At 50.7% G+C, this 15,926-nt stretch overlaps 5 protein-coding genes across 5 annotated transcripts; 2 read left to right on the forward strand and 3 right to left on the reverse strand.

The window, feature by feature from the left end:
• Positions 1 to 990: 990 nt before the first annotated feature.
• Positions 991 to 3,366, reverse strand: PFICI_09432 (uncharacterized protein; the record flags this gene model as incomplete). Its single annotated transcript, XM_007838013.1, has 1 exon — positions 991 to 3,366. The coding sequence occupies one exon, from the start codon at positions 3,364 to 3,366 to the stop codon at positions 991 to 993; it is 2,376 nt and encodes a 791-aa protein (XP_007836204.1).
• A 3,411-nt stretch (positions 3,367 to 6,777) lies between these two features.
• Positions 6,778 to 8,196, forward strand: PFICI_09433 (uncharacterized protein; the record flags this gene model as incomplete). The annotated part of the gene is made up of 1 exon (XM_007838014.1): positions 6,778 to 8,196. The coding sequence occupies one exon, from the start codon at positions 6,778 to 6,780 to the stop codon at positions 8,194 to 8,196; it is 1,419 nt and encodes a 472-aa protein (XP_007836205.1).
• A 571-nt stretch (positions 8,197 to 8,767) lies between these two features.
• PFICI_09434 (uncharacterized protein) lies at positions 8,768 to 10,487 on the reverse strand (the record flags this gene model as incomplete). The annotated part of the gene is made up of 4 exons (XM_007838015.1): positions 8,768 to 8,988; positions 9,053 to 9,989; positions 10,059 to 10,368; positions 10,441 to 10,487. 4 exons carry the CDS (start codon positions 10,485 to 10,487, stop codon positions 8,768 to 8,770), a joined length of 1,515 nt encoding a protein of 504 aa, XP_007836206.1.
• A 524-nt stretch (positions 10,488 to 11,011) lies between these two features.
• On the forward strand, positions 11,012 to 12,463 carry PFICI_09435 (Ribosome biogenesis protein ytm-1; the record flags this gene model as incomplete). Its single annotated transcript, XM_007838016.1, has 1 exon — positions 11,012 to 12,463. One exon carries the CDS (start codon positions 11,012 to 11,014, stop codon positions 12,461 to 12,463), a length of 1,452 nt encoding a protein of 483 aa, XP_007836207.1.
• A 282-nt stretch (positions 12,464 to 12,745) lies between these two features.
• On the reverse strand, positions 12,746 to 14,527 carry PFICI_09436 (uncharacterized protein; the record flags this gene model as incomplete). The annotated part of the gene is made up of 2 exons (XM_007838017.1): positions 12,746 to 13,419; positions 13,483 to 14,527. 2 exons carry the CDS (start codon positions 14,525 to 14,527, stop codon positions 12,746 to 12,748), a joined length of 1,719 nt encoding a protein of 572 aa, XP_007836208.1.
• Between the last annotated feature and the right edge of the window lie 1,399 nt (positions 14,528 to 15,926).

Below are 15,926 nucleotides of genomic sequence, written 5' to 3' on the forward strand. Positions count from 1 at the left end.
GATCCACAGTATATTGCCCATGTAAGGCTGGGAAGACTTTTTCTTTGGTCGCGTTTCGAGACGTCGATCAGCTCACTTGCTTTCTTTCTCTGCATGTCTATCGCCCTCCAGAGTATCTAAGGACTTGGGGGACCCAGCTTGTCGCCGAGTACCCTGCTCTCCTTGCATGCAGTACGACTGCGGACAAGTCTCCGGAGACGTTCGCCCAGCTATACGAGAGCGTTGACTTGCTTGATAGTTTGTATTTCTGATATTTTTCTTTTCGTTTGTGCTGATCCAGTTCCCCTGCTAGCGTTGTGGCGGGATGCACTCACTATATTGGTGGTCGTGGTGTTGCGGGCTGAGCCGCTCTACGAGGGCATGGGAACTCGGACAAATAATTACCTATGAGATAGAAATTCCCTTTGTCATTTCTTTGCAAATTATGAAAATTGGTACATCATTATTCCGAGTTTCTACCTATCCAGAATGAACATATATGCAGTTACCTTGATGGAACGAATCGACATCTCATGGCTGTTCCCGCTTGATGGACCCTAAGCCCAGATAACCCTGAATCAACCCTCATATAGTCACGAGTTTGCCCCTTGGAAACGGCGAAAAGCTCATGATAAAATGCAGCTTGATCAAATATCAAATATCATATATCACATCATCTCAAATGATTCATGGCACAATAGTGAATACTATTCCTATAAGTATGTCTATCGAGCACTTTCTTGTCGCTCAATGTAGCCAGTTGTCATCCATGTCAACCCAGCCCATATGCCTTTGGTTTCAATGTCCCATGATACCCGCAATGCAACAAGGCCCATCCCAGCCAGGAAAATGCAATCAATGCCAACCTTTTAACGAAACTGGGAACTGAAATCATGACTCCTAGAACTCCTTCCCAATGTATGAAGTTGCATCTCATTGTGAATTCAAAATTGATTCATGTCAAAAAAGCGACCAGCTATATCTCGATCTAATCCCTTTTGAGCACCTACTCTAGGCGTATCGTGCTGTTTGTATACGGCTCATAGGCTGTTGGCCATAAGGTGCGTAGGGTGGCGGCATTCCGCGATCCATTTGGCTGCCAGGACCACGAGGCTGCGATCGTGGCATATTCGCCCCAGCCCAACCTGGCGGTGGCCCTCCACGCGGCCAGCCCTGATTTGGCAGAGGCCGTACTGTCTTGGGACGTTTTCTTCCTCGAAAGCGACTCCAGCAGCAGCAGCAAATCGCAAGCAGGAGAAGGCCGCCCACGACTGATGCAACGGGTATCACAACATTCTTGTTGTCCTTGAGCCACCCACCAACCTCGTCTGCAATGTTTGAGCCCTCGCATTTGCCGTTGCTGCACTTGCCACCACCTTGGCATGGGGTTCCATCCAGGAAGTATTGGTTCAGGTTGTAGCATGTGTTTGAGCCCAGGCGTGACGAGGAACACGATAAAAGACAGCCCTGGGAGTTACATGCTGCAGTGCTATTGTCCGTAGTCAGGGCTCCCACCACTGTCCTGCACTGCAAGTCTCGGGATGTGCATTGGCCAGATGCACAAGTAAGGCCGGCGCCATCCGAGCCGCAAGATGTTCCATCGTCTGCGACCTTGTCTTCGGGGCATGTTGCCGTGGTGCCTGTACAAGTCTCTTCGGGATCGCATGTACCTGTGCTAGCCCTGCACACTTCAGTCGATGATTTGAATTGGCATTGTGACGAGCAGCAGTCCTCATTCGAGGGGTCGCAGACCGAGCCCGATGTGAATTTACATGTCGTGGCGTCACAACAAGTGTTATCTCCGCAGCCATCCTCGCCCCCGCAGTCACAGTCTTCTCCCTGTTCGACGATTCCGTTGCCGCACTGGCTTCCGGTGATAGTGACGACATCCTTATTGTTGGTCAAGCACGTTGATCTGACACTGTTCCGTTGCAGTGCAGAGCATATGTTGCCAATACTACATGGGGAAAATTGTGTAATGTCCGAGCCTGTAGATGGGTTCATCATGTACTTTCCGTTGGCATTGCATGAAGAACTGCTTAGCGGGCAGCATTGCTGCATCGATACGGAACCGTCCGAGCATGTGGAGGAGATACAGTCATGGACGGCACCAAAAGTGTGGCCGCTCTCGTGAGCAAAAACCTGCCATTCTGTCGAGGTTCTGACCACCACATTGGCGCCAGAAGTGGTATCGTTGCCATCACCCGTGCCAACGACGCAAAGCTGACCCAGCCACGCCAGACCAACGGCAGAATCTGTGTTGCACGTACTCAGCAGCGTCCAGTACGCGTTGGTATCATTGCGCTGTCCTCTCCAGGCCGAGAAGAGACTGAGGCGGTTGCTGATGGTGACGCTGTCGCTACAGGCCACGTTCCATGGAGCGGTTTCTTGCGCAGTGCCGGGACACGATGCATCACTCACGACAAGATCATGAATGCCCAGAGAGATGTTGAATGTGCTTTCATAGACCTCGGATGCAGCACTCACCATTTGAATGATGTTGCTTCTTGCATCCTCCTTGTTGTCGAACTCGGCGGTATAGGTACAATCGGTGGCGATTCCCACCAATGCCACTTTGCGAGAGGTTGGACAGCCGTCCGTCGAGCCAATGGTGCTGGCGAGGTTTACACCAGCACCATTACCACCAGTGGGCGTGTCGTCGTCTCGAGCAAATAGATCATGGCCGCCAGCGGGGGACATGGAGCTGAGGTCTATGCCAGTAAAGATGGGATGATCAAGATCAGTGTTGAAGCTCAAATGATCCGAATCGCAGCTCGAATCACCAAGACCACGCTTCAGTTCGCCGACCGCGTTATGACTGGGCAGCACATCGGAATCCCTCCATACAACCATGTATTCGTCCCTGGAGAATTCGGCCACGGGGTCTTCATGGTGTTGCGTCTTTCGATAATTGGTGCTAGTTTGTACGTGGTGAATGACTCCATCTAGCCTGAATGTTCCCTCGAATATGGGGTTGGCGCCATCGCGATAGACCGACATGCGCGCCCATCCAGCCTTCAGCCACTCTCCATGGTCCGGGTGCTTGACAAATGTGTCACCCTTGAAGACTCTGTGGTCCGACCTTAATATTGGTTCCTCATGTCTGATGGATCCATCGGCGTTTAGATATTGTATTGTCGCATCATCGGACAAGACATCATAATTAGGCTGCAGTGTCAAGCGCACCTTGTCGTTGGCGCCATGCAGCAAGAAGGTAAGTTCGAAGGAAGAGTGGGCATGAACACGATGCGAAGGCGTGTGCAGGATTGGGTCGTCCACGCGACTGATGTAGCTTAGAGCATTTCTCTTGGTTGAGTGCGCTTCCGCTAATAAAGGGGAGAAGGTTAGCAGCACGGCGGCGGCGACGGCCCCAAGAATGCCGCGCATGGTATTAAACGGAGAGAGTAGTCCCGTAAGGAGGGAAGGTTTCCACGAATTTACGCCACCATTCAGGATCGTCGTCGTTCAATGTAGCGGAGGTTTTTGGTACGAAGACGGGACCAGGCCAGAATCACACGGGTGAGAGAGAGAGATGTGCTTCGTCGCAAATCTTGCCGCCGCCGTTGTATTGTAGAGCCTCGCAGCAGAGACCGTATCAAGCGCATACGGACACAAAGCAAGACAAGAACGAAAATGATCTGGAAGAAGTTGAACGACAGTTAAGTGGAAATTTTGGAAATGAACACGAGAAGGCGTCCTTCGTTTACGTGGGACTTGGACGGCTGAGTGGGTTCCAAGGAACTTGCGGCCGGCTTGGCGATGGAGGTGCGTCTGTCTGTCTTCTTGGTCTGGGCGAGCAGCGAAGCGTCTTTGCCGTGAATTCCGAGTCCTGCTCTTGGCAGCCTTTCGAAAGGGTGGCGGCGGCAATGCAATTCGGACTTGTATGCCGTGACACAAGTCCAAAAACTCCTCCAATATTGGAATTCGTAGGGAAAACAGACTAGACAAACAATACACTGTGGAACAGGAAAGGAAAGGCTCTGGAAAGCGGGAAGATCCAAAAAAAGGAAAGGTGGTGGTGATGTTTCGGAACTAGGCAAAGGCGAGGCGAGCGCCTTAACTGATGGACGTTGGAACGAACTCTGGTGAATCGAACAAACCACACCACAAAAGAAGGTTACAGGGGCAGTGCAAGAAAAAGAGGAATACCAACCATGCTAATCTTAATTAGAGGATGGATACCACCCTAAAATGCATGTCGATAAATAAATGGAGGTAAACCATCAGAGATTCAAAAGACCAGTTGCCAGGGGTTGTGGGGTGTCTTCCATTGGGGTGATAGTGGTTTATTAGTGGTTCAGTCCAGCAGTCCAGCCAAACTGGAGAAGGAGAAGGTCCGTTCGTGCTGAGACCAAATGAGATGCCAAGATGCCCAGGTGCTTCCAATCAACCAGGGGGTGGTTGATTCGGGCGATTGGCAGCTGCAACTGCAAACTTTAGTGGACGTAGGTAAGCAGATGCCCACCCAAAGAGGGAAAGAAGCGAAGAGGTTCCAGAAATACAGACGACCATGACGGATATTGGTAATAATTGAGATGAATATGTTCAATGTTTGACCAATATTGGCCAACAGCCTTTTCTGCTTCTTCCGTATCCAATGTCATTTCCCTTTCTCTTCTTCTTGCTCATTATTGATAACTTGAAACATGGATCAGGATGCTCATATTCTCTTGTTCGGCTACATGCATGTGGTGTTGCTAAATGTAGCCATTTCCCACGGCTTCCATGTACAGGATCATGTTTCCAGTAGCTCAACTTAATAGGCAAGCAGGCAGGCCGGCAGGCAGGCAGGCAGGCAGACATGCATTGATGGGAGCTGGCGTCAACAAGCGCCGACCTGCACACGTAGTCAGACGAATCTTGGCTGTCTGAGTCGACGACATGTTTTCTTGGAAGACCAGGCCAAGATCCAAATGTGCGTATGCGCGCTTTCCCCCTCCCTCACTCCCAAATCCGCAGCCCTCCCCCGGCCATGCCGTTTCAGAAGTTCTCTGACGCCCGAATGTCTTGGTGTATGTGGAGATTATCCTTAAACCCGGGCCCCGGCCACGACCCCCAATCTTTTCAAGTGCTACATTTACTAGGCGACATCCCATCTCAGCAATAAATGGACCAGATTGACCAAAGTTGAAAGCATGGAAATATTCCTTTTGCGGATGATTCGCGAATAAACCTGGACATCAAAGAGACACGGTTCTGTTCATATTTTCTGATTCGGACTTTGACAGCAGCAAAATCGCGTGTCCGTCCGAACAAGCTTAAAACAAGAATTTGTGGGGTCTTTGAACCTTGTATCTTTCTTTGGCATCTAGCGCCGAGTCCCACTGCGACGGATCTCTAGCAAGCCAGTCTCCATGTGGTGGCGGCATGTCAGTAGTATGCGGATGCTCGGAGTCGCACCACGCACATGATAAACAACTTCGAGTTGGGGAAAATGTTTAGCGGGCCACTCACATCAAGAACCATCACGTCAATGACTCTAGACTGCCCAGAAAAAGTCGTCGTGTCTTTCTGGGCTGAGCAGCAACCGGTGACACCCCACAGCAAGGTGACGTGATCAACCATCTATGAATGGATACCTGTCAGCCACTTGCATACATACATGAGTCCTATATCCAGCTCGTAATGGCTAGCTCTCTTTTCATTGCCGATCAATTCGTGCGGGCCGATTTGGAACGTATAGACTGAGAAGATCGGTGGCCACATTGACCAAGATTACATTGGAAGAAATCATTGGCGGCTTTTCAGACTGACTTTCATGTGTATCTCAATACTCATGTACGAGGCAGATCAGACTACTCTGAAAATACAGCCAAGAATGACCATGCTGACTTCAGCCGACGTCGTTCCAGACTATACAAATTGATGTGCCTGTATAGGCTTGTACTCCCCATTCCCAATATACACTCGTAGTCACCGCGTTAGAAATCAAAGATCTCTCCACCAACGTACCATGGTGAGAACCAAGGACAACTAGACATCGTTACCAGCCGTATATACGTCCACTGCAGGAGTCTGCCCCTGTGAAAACGGTGAAAGAACACTGTTAATCCATGACAATTTATTTGCTCTGACGAGAGTCAATTTTTTGAGTATATGAGATCACTCATGAGACTTGGACTTGTCCTACAGAAAATTTACTGCAGCCCGGGTAAGGATTTAATAAAGCCTCTAGGCTTGCTGAGCAAATGATGTCGAAAGTATAGGAACGTAAGCATTCGTGCAAGCTGAACTGATGAATCAAGACACAAAAGAGCGCAGCCAAAGTCAAAATGCCAACATTCATAGAACAGAAATTTGATACCTCTAGAAACTTATGTAATTACCAACTGAAACCATCGAAAATTATATTTCATGGCTCAACAGCAAAAAATCCGTTCTTTCCCTACTTCAATCAGTACATTGAACTTCTCTGCCCGTCCATGATTTTCTGTTCCTGCCATATTCATCATGACAAGCGTGAATCCTGACTTGCCGTAGCCTCACTACTCGCTTTGACAATTCCAAGAAAATTAACCAATCACCCATCATTGGAAAGTGCTCAGAAGATCTAGCAACCACCTCTTTCAAAGACTCGGGGGCAAGTTCGTGGCTAATCTCAACTTCACACCTCCATCTCCAATCATTTTCCTACTCGCACAACTTCATGGGCATACCCGAGCCTCTACACCACAACGACAGCCTGGAACGATCCTTGATCTATATGTACCGGGAGAATTACTTCTCATCTCACTTTACTCTGACACTGTCCTCTTACCTTCACTCTTTGCCCTCTACTAGGACCACCTACCATCCACCATGCCCAAAAGAAAGAACGCCAAGTTAGTCCCTCATGATGACGGCGGTCAAAAACAGAAGTCAAAGCTACCACCCCCCGTAAGGCTAGAAGCCCCTCCTCCCATGCATCACCAGGTCCAAGCCTTGGTGGCCGCCGCCTATCCGGACAAGAAGCGTTTGACCAACGCCTGGGATGACCGCCGAGGCGACCTCAAGCGACGCCGCACCGACTCGCTAATGTCACTGCCCTGGGAACTCCCGGGCGAGGGCAGGCTGAACCAGCTTGGCCAGAAGATCGAGAGTCCGCATTACACCACGCAACATCTCAGTGGCATGGTTGACAATAAGCTTCTCCTCCAGGAGCGCGTATCCCAGTGGCGGAATATGATATCGACAACCAGCAAGAGCGAGAACCCCAAAAGCGGCCTTGGAACCTTTGCAAGAGTTCCAACAGAAGTTCGGGACATGATCTTGTCGTACCTGCTTGTCCACTACAACGACATCCGAGTCCTCAATAACTGGTCTTTGGTGTATGAACGCTCGCGACCAAATTTGCATGTGGGCATCCTAAGAGTCTGCCGCATCTTCCACCGACAGGGCATCCGCATTCTGTACGGTGAGAATACTTTCAAGTACCTGGTCCGCGATCCCAGCCCCATGAATCCCCATACGCAGCTTGTCATCGACCACGTCTACAACAGCAACCACATCCCCATGGAAAAGCACATTCACCTGGTCAAGAAGGTCAAGCTCGTGGTCGAGGCCAACCGCATGCATTGGTACGACATTCGCGAGGCCGTTCCTCGTGCCCTATTGATGTTCGTTCCTGGGCAACTGCACACGGTGGCGATCGAGCTGCCGGCGCAGACGCGAGAGTCGTTGGGTCTGGATCCAGACATTGGTACCAATATGGACGATGTTCCCGTGTCCGATTGGCTCCATGGCAACACCTTGGTCCTCAAGACTCTGCAACAGCTCAACTGTCAATTCATTCGCATGCTAGCCTTGACTTATGAGAACGAGTCCTTTGAGGCCCTCATTGATCGACGTTCTCACTTTACTCAGCGCGGCGCAGGAGATGGTCGTTCGGACATGTGGAGCGAGGACCAACTCATGCTGGCCAACCGCAAAATGGAAGCAACCAAGTCGTGCGCCCGACTCGGCGCTCTTTGGCACTGGCTGCGACGACTGGCGCTCGAGGGCACTGCCGACGACGTTGGACCTTTTCTCCAGCATGTCGCCGAACCGGAAGTCTCGAATCATTTCCAGCTCGAGTCGCCGGCCGCATCAAACCGCAGAAATCCACGTCGAGCTCAACGCCTCACTAGCGGCTGGTTCAACTATAATGTTGGTGATATCGGTAGAGCAGAGAGCGACGACGATTATGAGGACGATGGACATAACCATGATGACGATGACGACTCAATTTTTGTCAGATGATCAGCAACTCGCTTATTCCAGACGCCTAAACCCCAAAGTTTCGGCATCCAAATCCAAAGCGTGTGATGTTTGGTCGCGATGATATTTACTTCTAGTCCCAATTATCATCACCCCTGATCCGATCAACGCAACCCACGGGCGCAAATGGTGAGCGAGCATCACCGAAACCGCGACGACTCTCTCGTCGAAAGATCTCGTTAATGAGAGAAGATCGCAAAACTACTATGGTCTGGGTTGTCCGCATCGTTGCGACATTTGTACTTCCAAGGTCATCCTCAGACACGCTTTCAACCACGGTATCACCCGTCACAGAAATTTCATCTGTAAATGGTCATTTCATGGGTCGAAACGATGGTGGGCGTACTAAACCTTCATTCTATTATTCCCCTCTCTCGCGTCATTCTTTTTCATTCTGTTCCGGACTCTCTAGGTTGCCAGAACTGTTCAATAAATATAATTCGCAAAAATATCTGTTGTTACTTTGTCATCACGTTCAAACCCATCTGAGGTCCAGTTTCTTCTCTTCAAATGAAATGGCTAATAATGTTGCTTTATCGGTAAATTAGTGTGCTTATAAAGTAGCTATCTTGACGGTTGAGACGTCCAAGGTTTCTGTATCCACCAAGACGATCTCTTTGGCGTCTTTGAACGACGGAATGGTAATGAGTCGTACAGATTGTCCATCAGCACCGTGGATGACCTTGGTGCCGAACTCTGGTTGACAGCCAACAAAGTAGAGATGAGGACATGTCTTCATCACAAATGGGTCATCGTCCTGAAACGGGTAGGCCCCTATTCATGCTCTGGTCAGCTGTGTGGACTTTGAATTGGAGCGAGACGGGGCATCACAACTTACAGAGAGTATCTGGCGCTGTTGGGGCGCAGCAGCGCCACCTGCACATGGCCTCCATCATTCCCAAGCGGTCATCGCTGTCGACATATTTAAAAACATCATCCAGGTTTTGGCCACCAGTTCCTAGTACGCGCCATCCGTCCAACTCAGTCTCCCATGGATTCGTCACATTGTCGAGCCAGCCAGCTTCCTTTGACCCTGGTACAGCGGCATATGCTCTTGCATTCGGGAACATGGCCGTGTGCACGGGTTGTTGGGGATAGCTGGCATTCGCCGGATCTTGAGCACCTGGCAGCATGTTGATGGGCATAGTAGGGAGTAGTGAAGCGAGAAACTCATCCAAGAGTTGCGAGGGGAGTGCGTTGTACGAGCTGGCGTCGTAGCCGTACTTTTTGTTCGTCTTTCTCTCTGGTTGTTGCTCCTCCACAGGCCGGCGATCTTCCAACGAGATCGAATTTCCTGCTATAATGAGACGGCTGATTTGTGCTAGTTCCTGTTGCGCAGACGGGTCCAAGGCCTCGCCGAGGAGGTACTCCAATAGCAGGTTGAGCTCGAGAGCGTGCGAGGCGTCGGAACTTGAGAAGCTCAGACCTGAGACGATGGCCACTTTGCCGCCACTCCCGCGAGAGTGGGAATCCGTCATCTCCTCGTCCTCGTCTTTGGCCTTGGATGTCTTTGTACCGTTCGTTGTGGGCGGCTTCGACAAGGCCCAGCGATCGGGTTGGGGTGGTAGGTCTGGTAACTTGATGTCATAGACCTCTAGTTCACCATTTGCATTTTCAGTGCCCATGACAGCGATAATGCAACCTGTAACCAAGAATACGGATTTGAGAGCTGCTCCCACCAAGCGTATCCTACCAGATTCGTCTTCCAGCATCACCGCATCTGAGCCGTCATCAGACCAGTATTTTTGTGTCGATGTGGGCGCAGAGATCCATTTCTAGCAAGAAAGTCAGCTCAAGCCATTGCAGTAGCATGCTCATTTTGCGCATAGGGGCTCGAAACCTACATCCTTTGAGACATCCTCGAGGATATTAGGCTTCAACGCCATATCCATGTAGACAGTGCCTATTGTCCAGCATAGCTCTCCCTGCCGAATGTCCAAGACCCTGTCGACTGGCTTGACCTTTTCACCACCAACGACAGTATCGGACCAGGCCTCTACCGCCAAGGTCTCTACAGCCGGCTTGATTTTTGTCAACCTTAAAAAGTACATGTCCGCATACTGTTGTTGGTATGACTTCTCTTTGGCCAATTGGAAAGAGTTGAGCGGCTTGTAGGTGGAAGCCGTCCTTTCCAACTCCTCCGCCTCCTCGCCTCTGATGAAGGTTAGTATGTGCAGACTCTAGTAAATGACATGGTGCATGGCAATGAGGGTATATTCAACTTACGAAGGCTTGCGGAGGAGGTTACCTTGAATTTCATCTATCGATGCCATGTTCAGATAAATCTCTTTGCCTGACGAGAAGATTTGGTGGTTTCGAGAAATCAGGTATGAAAGTTGCCAAATCGAGAAAGGCAGACACGGTTAGCGAGGTGACGCGCCTTGGTGACTTTAGACGCGTAAAGTAGGTGGGGGCGGTATCTGGGCAGCGCATTTCAGCGACAGATTAGCGCCAAAGTGGCCTGCAGTTCATTGGCCACAACCCCTGTATCGCGGGGTAAGGCTACCGAAAGGCTGCTGAAAAAGTTCCAAAAAAATTTGGGAAAAATTGTCTGCGAGTCGCATTGATAGAATTCAAATCCAGATTTTTTTTTTTTTTTTTTTTTTTTTGGCGAACTACGACTTTTGGGAGACCAATAACAGCAATCAACACAACACCCAACTGTTGTCTACTCGCATTTGATAAATACATATCAAAGCGATAAATTGATCAGAATAATTAATCCAATTGGTTATTGATCGAAAATTTCTTGCGTATCATAATTTGCGATTGAAAGCGCAAACCATCAACCGCCGAGATGGACGCCGCAACGGAGGCCCAGCAGATTCGGGTCAACTTCACGACTAATCTGCCCGACCTCCAGCTTCCCGAAGGCAAGAGTCAGCTACTTGTGCCTGGAGACATCAAGCGATATGGCCTCTCCCGCGTCCTCAATTCCGAGTCTATGCTCAACACCGACTCCCCCATTCCCCTCGACTTCCTCGTCAATGGCACATACCTGCGCACCTCTCTCGAGGACTACCTCAAGGAGAACGGTCTCTCCTTTGAAACGACTGTCACCCTGCAATATGTCAAGAGTTTGATGCCGCCCATGTACCAGGCCAGCTTCGAGCACGACGATTGGATTACCGACATTGACGTCCTCTCTGCGATGTCGCGGGCTGGACTATGGACTGGAGACTCTCTGCGACAGGGTCAGAACCGCATCTTGTCGGCATCATATGACGGACTCTTGAGAATATGGAACGGCTCTGGTCGGGTGGTTGCGACATCCCCTTCGGCCAGCAACGGTGGTCACAGTGCTGCGGTCAAGGCCGCCAAGTTCATGAGCTCAAGCCAACTTGCCTCGGCTGGCATGGACAGAACGGTGCGAGTGTGGAAGTACAATGAGACAGACGAGTTCAGCGGCGAGATCAAGCCGACTCTGGAGCTGTTTGGCCACACTGCCTCTGTCGAGTCCCTCGACGTGCACACCCCCAGCAAGCGCATACTTTCTGCCTCGAAAGACGGTGCCGTCGGTCTGTGGACGACATCGAAATCCTCTGCACCAGAAGCGCCCGCCAGCCTCTTGCCCGGTGCCGGTACCAACGTGTCCAAGAAGCGAAAGATTGCCGCCGCCGCGCCGCAACGAGGCGCCCTGTCCATGATGCAACTGCACAACTCGCCCGTGTCCGGCGCCATCTTCCACCCCGACGACGCGACCGTGGCCTACTCTGCCTCGGAAGACCACACCATCAAGACCATTGATCTCACCACCGCCTCCGTCGTGAGCACGCTCACCACCGCCCACCCGCTGCTCTCGCTGGCCTCGCTCCCCGGCATGAGCACGCCGCTCCTGGCCGCGGGCACCTCGGCCCGGCACATTACCCTGGTGGACCCGCGGGCCTCGGCCACCACCACGTCAGTCATGACGCTGCGCGGCCACCGCAACTTTGTCAGCTCCATCTGCGCCTCGCCCAACGACAACTACTCGCTCGTGTCGGGCTCCCACGACGGCACCTGCCGGATATGGGACCTGCGCAGCGTGCGCTCGGGGACCAAGGCCGAGGGCGGCGGCAGCGTCAGCGAGGCCGTCTACGTCATTGAGCGTGAGAGCCAAAAGGGCAAGAAGAAGCGCGCCGATGTGCCCGGCGCCGGCTGCAAGGTCTTTGCTGCCGTTTGGGACAAGCACTGGGGCATTGTGAGTGGTGGTGAGGATAAGCAGGTGCAGATAAATAAGGGTAACGATTTGTTGCTTGCCAAGGAGTAGAAGAAAAGTTTGAAATGATATAATAAAAAAAGGAACAAGACTGGCAATATGTCCGAAATTTTTAGATTGATACCCCCTTAATGATATTTTCTGCTCAATGGGTAAAAAAAAACGGGAAAAGTTGTGTTGATTTTTCGTAGAAAGGATAGTGTTATGCGAATGAACATTTTGCTCTTCTCAAAAATAAATGCTGTCAGTCATAATCTGACGCCGGCTTCTGTGATGTTGCGTCTCAAAGGGTATATTTATACATAGTAATCATGCTGAACGGAAGATATATATCTAAGCAAGACTTCGCCGATACTTTTGCCACCTCCCGGGTTTCGTCTCAATGACTTCTTTGCTATACCTCGAATCATTTACCGGGAGATTTTCCAGCTTGACGGCATTGAATATATAATCCGCTACTGTCGTGGTTTTTAGAGGTGGACTGCGCAGAAGCGCAGCGACATCACCCGTACTCAAATCTTTGTTGGTGTGCCACAAGTGATACGCCCTCAGCTCAATAAACTTGGCGTGTCCTTCGGCGCGAGCTTTGTTGGTCGAGTCGGGCTCGGCTGGGTCCGAGGCGTAATTCTCGGTAATGAATGCTGTAGCCCAAGTTTCTGCAGCCTCGACGCGGACATCCCTAGCAATAACAGCATCCAGTAATTTCTCCGTCTCCCGCAACGCTTTCGCCACTTGATCTACAGCTGCCCTACAGGACCGCAAATGGGCTTTCAAGGCCCGCTTTCGGGCAGCCGGACTGAGGACAGTAGAAATTTCTGCCGTCTCGTCAGGAGGTGTCTCGGAGTTTTCTTCTTCAGTGTCCGTCTCTAGGTCTAAGCCATCAGAGAGACGAATGGGAAGGTTCAGTTCAGCGTGGTGTGGAGTGGGTGGACATGGGACAAGCTGTTTTCTATGGTGTTCCAGTGTCGCATACAAGTGAACCCCGGCATAGGCATCCGATGCGGAATCTATAGTGCATGAGTAAAAGCTAAATCACAGGGGAAAAAAAAAAAGTTGGTCAGTTGGCTTACAGATGACTTGTTCCATACTAAGCTGCTTGGCCCAGTCACTTGACCGCACGTCCTGACCTTTGAACATGGGCAAATGCAGATACTGTTCAACCTGCGTTGCCAATGGAATCAATCGCTTATTGATGTTCCGAAACTCTCCAGTCCTAGAATAGGTGACAAGCCTGTATAGATGGCTCAATTCCATGAGGCCCTTTGAATCAATGCCTAGGTGCGTCCTCAACCTGGTGGCATCGCCCTTGATCCAGACACCAACTTTGGTGATTTCGGGGTCTTCCATGATTTTTTTGAAAGTCGGCGGAACCAGATCATCGATTTTGGAGAACAAGGCCACGTGAAAAAGAGCAATGCGACTCGGACTGGCCACCTGGATAAGTGAAACATTGCGTCTGGGCCCCGAAGACTTGGATGCCTCGGCGACCCATTCGAGGTCAAACCCGAGCACTTTCTCATCTTTAAAATACTGCTGACAAACCCGCTCGGCCGTGTGCTTACTCCTACAATAGTGTACTGTAGGTTTTCGAATATTGCCCGTCGCATCAGGCCCACGATACAGCGAGTATCCCCAGAAGGAGCCAGGACTCCCCGGGGCAGACTTTTGCGCGGCACGAAATAAGTCCTCCGACATTTTGAAGTCTAAAGCAGGAAATGGAAGGTCCAAGGGCTTTTTAATCACGGTTTCTGTCTCTGTTTCGTCTTTTGCTTTCTTCGCTACATCTGGGTCAACGGGCGTATTGGCAGGCGCATCATCGGCTTTGGCGTCGGTTCCTTGCGCAATTGGTATCTTCGGGAGCTCAGGGTATAGAGCAGAAGTATCCTCGAGTTCCATGGGGATTCCGAGCTGCACAACATCTTGTTCCGACACTTGCGCCTGCGCTTCTGTGTCTAAGGTTGAGAGTAGCGCATTGTTCGAGTCCGCGAGCATCGGTGCCGAGTAGCTTACTGGCCGGCTTTGGCGTACGGGGGTCGGCGACCGGCTGGGTCCTGGCGAGAACGAGATGCCCCGAGAGGGATGCCATACTTGAAAATTGGGCGGACTGGTCGTCATTTTGATATGTCTCAATGGTAGTCTGACACCACAAAACTGTCAGTAAATGCTGTTGCTTGTCTAGACCAATTAACGCGAAACTGAGCAAAAGCACTGACCGCGACGCGCCGCGAAGGAGTGTGGTTCGGAATGGATGAATTGCTGAAGAGCAGGAGGCGCAAGATGAAATCATTTGCACAAAACAAAAACAAGATCGCACCAGAGCTCCATGTTGATCAACATAGAGACTCCAGGTACTATAAGCTAAAACAAGGGCAGATGGATGAGTTGAACTGGTGTGGGAATGCCAGCGTGCGTGAATCATATGCTCAGGATATGACGAAGAGCAACAGTGGCTTGAGTGGGTAAACTGTAGGCAGACGCGCCGCTATATCCCCTAGAGACTGGTTGGTTGGCTGCTGGTAGCAAGCCTGATTGTTTAAGCTTGGACGGCGGACGAGGGGTCCGGGGTCCAGGTCCAGGGCAATTTGCTTAGTCATTAGTGGATCGGATCGCGAAAACAGGTGACGGTCTGCCAGTGAACGGGGCTGCACTCACGCCCCTAGGAGCTTGGAGCCTCATATCGTCAAGACACACACCCTTGTGGGTTTTCATGAGAGTAACGGAAACACAACAAACTTAGCTCACCAATTTTCATTTTCGACACCCAAGACCACTCACTTTGGTTTCCTCACCCCGCAGCAAAAGATGGCGTCTCAGCTTCTACCCCTAGGTAAGGGTCTAATTGATTGACGTATATCTGGGCACGTGCTAAACAGCTGGGCAGAACTTATCGACAAGTGCGTTGGCTCGAGAATATGGGTTGTCATGAAGGGAGACAAGGGTACGGCCTCGTAATGCAGACCTGTTCCTCATGCATGAGACTGACGAAGAAGGACAGAATTCAGCGGCACTCTGCTAGGGTTCGATGACTACGTCAGTACGTAGACCGGCTGCTGTTGCCATGAACGTGGGGAGGGATTGTTATTGACAACTGAGTACAGACATGGTGCTGGAGGATGTGACCGAGTTGTATGTCTTCCTCTACGGCAAAGTAGTCTCCGTATGGCCTGGCTAACTAGTCACAGCGACTATTCTGGCAACCACACCAAACTGTCAAAGATTCTGCTGAATGGCAACAACATTTGCATGGTTAGTCAAACGTCAACCTTGATTGTCATTACGTGCTTAACATGTTTATCCAGTTGATTCCTGGAGGCGAAGGACCCGTGGCTGCTTCGTGATAGAGAGAAGTTTTTGAGGAAGGTTAAGGAAAAGAAGAAGAAGGGGGAAACCTGGAAGAGAAAAGATCCGAGTATCAGATTTCGGAAAGAAACATTCATAGCAGTCATGCGCAATTCGACTCTAGTCACGGGATGCAGGACGTCGCCTGGAGAAATAATGGCACAATGGGTTTGTT

Source organism: Pestalotiopsis fici (assembly GCF_000516985.1).
Source record: "Pestalotiopsis fici W106-1 unplaced genomic scaffold PFICI_Scf_6, whole genome shotgun sequence".
Taxonomy (NCBI): domain Eukaryota; kingdom Fungi; phylum Ascomycota; class Sordariomycetes; order Amphisphaeriales; family Sporocadaceae; genus Pestalotiopsis; species Pestalotiopsis fici.